This window comes from Pundamilia nyererei, unplaced genomic scaffold (assembly GCF_000239375.1).
Source record: "Pundamilia nyererei isolate P.nyererei 1_Seehausen unplaced genomic scaffold, PunNye1.0 scaffold00135, whole genome shotgun sequence".
Classification (NCBI taxonomy): domain Eukaryota; kingdom Metazoa; phylum Chordata; class Actinopteri; order Cichliformes; family Cichlidae; genus Pundamilia; species Pundamilia nyererei.
The window spans coordinates 79,114-83,114 of NW_005187536.1; the positions used below are offsets into that span (position 1 = coordinate 79,114).

Below are 4,001 nucleotides of genomic sequence, written 5' to 3' on the forward strand. Positions count from 1 at the left end.
GTGTGTGTGTGTGTGTGTGTGTGTGTGTGTGTGTGTGTGTGTGTGTGTGTGTGTGTGTGTGTCTTTTTATGCTTCTGTAGTAAACATGCAAAAGATTTCGACCTCTGTCTTAAACGTTTTCCCTGATGTCATGAAGAGCACCTTAAACTGGAACAGCAGAGAGGTCATATTTTTGGTTGTGTTGCTTTTTACCTCGCCGCTGTGCAACAGGAAGCAGCATTTCGGATGTAACCTAGTTGTCCAAGCGCAACTTAAAACCAAAAGAAGGGCACTGCCAGCCAACAATACCTCAGCTTTATTCATAGCAGTCAGTATTAACAGAAAACAAAGTGCAAACCCATACAAACCACATACGGTCAGTTTGTACAGCACTGTTTTACCATTTAGAGGAGTTGTTTTTTTATGAAATAAAACAAAACCGGAAGATAAAATATGTTGTTGAATTTTTCTTTTTTTTCTCCTTTGTATCATGTTTTTAATTTAATTTTAATTTCAGCTGAACTAGAAATTCAATAAAGGCTTTTTTTAAACAATTATTATTATTACTATTATTTATGCATTTATTTATTTGTTAGCCAGAAATGTTACTTATACCGTAATATGAGGTGTATAAGCTTGACCTGTTGGTGCTGTACACTCTTTTCTGTCACTGATATCTTTAGTTAGACTAAATGTATAATATATATGCAAACAGAGCTTTAGAAATGCATACTAATTAAATATGTTCTGCTCTTCTAATGCTTAAAAATCAATTCAGCTACATGAGCACAATGCATTAGATTTAATAATTAATGTTAAGGTTGAATAATAAATAGGAAATGATTTAAATTTAAGTTCATGCAGCTTATTTATTTATTTACTACCTTTGGTAAATGTATTCACAAAGGAACGTTTAGATGTTGTTAAATATATAATTTTTTAATTGTTTAACAAACGGAAATTTAAAAAAAAAATTAATTAGCAAGACCACTTCAGAAAAACAAGTAACTGAAGATAATAATAACAAAAATTCACGTCAAATCAATGAGCCTTCTAACTTTACCGTCGTGAAACTGTCGTGAAACGCCATGACGACAGCTAAATCGCTTTCCGGTCACTGTTATGTCTCCATGCCGTGCAGCTGTCCTTGGAAAGTGTCTCGTGTGCGGCTCGTGGGAAAGATGCGGAGAACAGGTGAGTGTCCACCGGAGCGGAAACTGAAGCAAGTGTTTCAGACGCGCTCGTGCTAAATGGAGAGAAGCGGACTCGTTTACGGCTCTGCGTGTAAGGGTTAAGGCTGCTGACGTCATGCGCAGTAAAAGCATCATTAACAGGCTCGTCGTTGTTGCCGTTTGCAGTGAAGTACTTCACGTTTCATCAGTGACAGCCTGCCTGTGTGTGCTTCAGAAGCTGTTGGTGTGTCTCCGACGACACGACCGCGGGCAGGTGTGAGGCAGGTTAGCTCGGTTTAATTCATCTGTTTGTTCACAGCGAGTCCTGAGTGAAGACAAGACTGACTATGATTAAGTTTGACCCCAAACTACAAAACAAGTTAGTCTGACTCGTCTGCGAGTTAAAAAAAAAAGGTGCAGAACTGCTTCTTTAAAGTCCATGAATGATGACGTCATTATCACGGTTGCGGATTTGACTCGATCCTGAACACCAAGGTTGTTATTTGGGACTGTCACCACATCAGGTTGTCTCTGTGTGACTGTAAGTATTCATTTTAATGAGGTACTACTATACTACTACAGACCATAGAAGAAGAATTGTGCTGTCTCTCATCTTTCATTCAGGTAAACAACACTTATGATAGATACTTTATCGATCTCTCAAGGGAAACTACTACATTACAGCAGCATGTTACTCAAACATACTTTTAAAATGTAGAGATTTAAAACAATAAACTTATAAATAAAAATGATATTCAGTTAAAGAAGTGTAAATAATAAGACTAATAATAAGAGAGCAGGTGTGATGGGTTGTCCATGATGGAGAGCAGTTTGTTCCATGACCTCCAACCCTCGCTGACTCAGACGCCTCCAGATTCTGGCCAATGATGTTCCAGCCTGTGGATCAGTTTGTTGATCCTGCTGGCATCTCTTGCTCTGATGCGGCCCCCTCCCAGCAGACAACAGCAAAGTAAATGTCCCGCGCCACCGCAGACTGGTAGATGGTCTCCAACATCCTGCTGCACACTTTAAAGGATCTGAGCTTCCTACAGTAACTCCACTAAGGTTTAAATGTTTCCATGTTACAAAATACAGAAGAGATGGAAGTGACCAGCCAATCACAGCCTGAGGCTTCAAGTTTAGTTGATTTTCAGCTTGTTGTGTGATTCTAAGGCAGCTCAAGTTCATTTAACTAACATGTTTTAGGTTGTAGTACACTGTGATAACCACGTCGTGTGCACTGATGTTGCGTTAGCCCGCATGATGAGCCCTAACCTCGAATGAGATCGTGCTATGTGACATGTTAATGACATGTTAAGTTCCTGGGGGAGGATGAGTCAGCACAGTGTCACAGTTTTTATATATCTGTGACATGCAGCTTGTTTTCATGGATGTATCGTCTGTCCTCTTCACAGATGTCACCAACTGAAGCTTGCTGCTGAAAACAACACGGGAGCCAAAAAAAGGAAGAAAATAAAAGCCATGGCGTCTCATTTCCTGAAGTACTCCGTGCTTCTCCAGAAGTACCGCACTCCGCTGCTCATTGCGAGCTGCGGTGGAGTCTTCGCCGCCAACATGTTCTACCACGTTTTCCCTGACGTCTCCTACCGTCAGCTCTATCAGGCCTGGCACCGGGGGGAGCCGGTCGTGCTGTCGGAAAAGCTGGAAAATCTTTTTCAGCAGGTTTTAATTTATCTTATTTTTTCAAGATCACACTTCAGATATGTTTAAAAGACTTCAGCTGTAATATGCATGTGATTGTCGCTGGAATGATGCATAAATATTTTTAGTTGCTGATGAGAGGAAAATAGCAGTAAAGATAGACGCGGGCGTCTTAGATTAATAACCATCATTATACACAAATCGAAACAAATTGTTCACAAAACATGAAATTTGTTCTTTCATGAATTTCATAAAATTCACATTTCTGCTTTGTCATTTGTAGGTGCTGAAGGACTATGGCGTCAGCTCACCCAAGAATGTCTCGGCCTTTGCGTCCTTTGGCTTCCATCCGGTTGGCGCTGGCGTCCCGTGGCTTCCTGCGGGGGCCCAAATCGGCATCCCGGCTAACTTCAACAGCACCGCCGACGACCCGAGTGGAATTACCAATCGCAACATTTTCATCAACGGCAAAACGGTGGACTGGAGCAGTGAGTCCGGTTCGACTCTAAAGGAGGCGCTTGTGTTTTCCCTCGATGCGCAGAAGTTCGCCATAGCGCGCGAGGTGGCCCGCTTGCAGTCCGGGGGACCCGTCATGAGCGCTGCTGTCGCTCCGTTCTGCCTGGGAGGGGTTTGGGTGTACAGCGTGGTGCTCAAGCAGGTTTTCGGGCTGTACGGCGGGCCTGCGCTGCTACGCGGGGCTGTGAACATCGTTGCGCTTGGCATTGGTGCTGTTTCCTACTTCCTCACCTCGGACGCCGTCAGCCAGTGGCTTGACTATAGCTCGGACCGACGTGCGGCCGGAGTGTCCCGCGATTACGCCAAAGGAGGGGTGGAGTTTTACGATAAAATTCTGTCCAGAAACAAAACGCTGCGCTCGCTGATGGGGCAGAAGGGAGAGGATATGTACGCTCCCAGTGGGAACTTGTTTCCTGCTCACGTCTTTCAGCTGAAACACACGCCGTACACCTCCAGGAGGGAGCAGATCCTCGCTCTGCTGAAAGAGGAGAAAGTATGAGAGGAGGGCTAGCGATGGGAACTAAACTAGCAAGACTTTGCATGTTTTTTCTTAAAATTATGTCATCACGGATGTGCTGAATGTAATTTGTAATCAGCAAAGTCCTGAGGGGTCGTGTATTTGCTGACTTTATGCAACAACAATGGCGTGTAGGGCACAGTGTACCAATAAAC

The 4,001-nt window shown here is 43.3% G+C and overlaps 1 protein-coding gene across 3 annotated transcripts; it reads left to right on the forward strand.

Moving 5' to 3' along the window:
- The first annotated feature begins 1,051 nt into the window (after nt 1-1,051).
- Nucleotides 1,052-3,995, forward strand: tmem177 (transmembrane protein 177). 3 transcript variants are annotated; one of them, XM_005743725.2, is made up of 3 exons: nt 1,052-1,173; nt 2,567-2,834; nt 3,097-3,995. In XM_005743725.2, the coding sequence occupies exons 2-3, from the start codon at nt 2,634-2,636 to the stop codon at nt 3,826-3,828; spliced, it is 933 nt and encodes a 310-aa protein (XP_005743782.1). In that variant the 5' UTR covers nt 1,052-1,173; nt 2,567-2,633; the 3' UTR covers nt 3,829-3,995. The 3 variants fall into 3 exon arrangements, with proteins under 3 accessions (XP_005743782.1, XP_005743784.1, XP_005743783.1); XM_005743727.2 differs by lacking the exon at nt 1,052-1,173 and adding an exon at nt 1,198-1,436; XM_005743726.1 differs by lacking the exon at nt 1,052-1,173 and adding an exon at nt 1,454-1,692.
- Nucleotides 3,996-4,001: the final 6 nt, after the last annotated feature.

Coding starts and splice junctions, on each gene's coding strand:
- tmem177 (XM_005743725.2), top strand. CDS start 2,634: ATGGCGTCTCATTTCCTGAAGTACTCCGTGCTTCTCCAGAAGTACCGC. Junction 2,835..3,096: donor TGGAAAATCTTTTTCAGCAG/GTTTTAATTTAT, acceptor TGTCATTTGTAG/GTGCTGAAGGACTATGGCGT.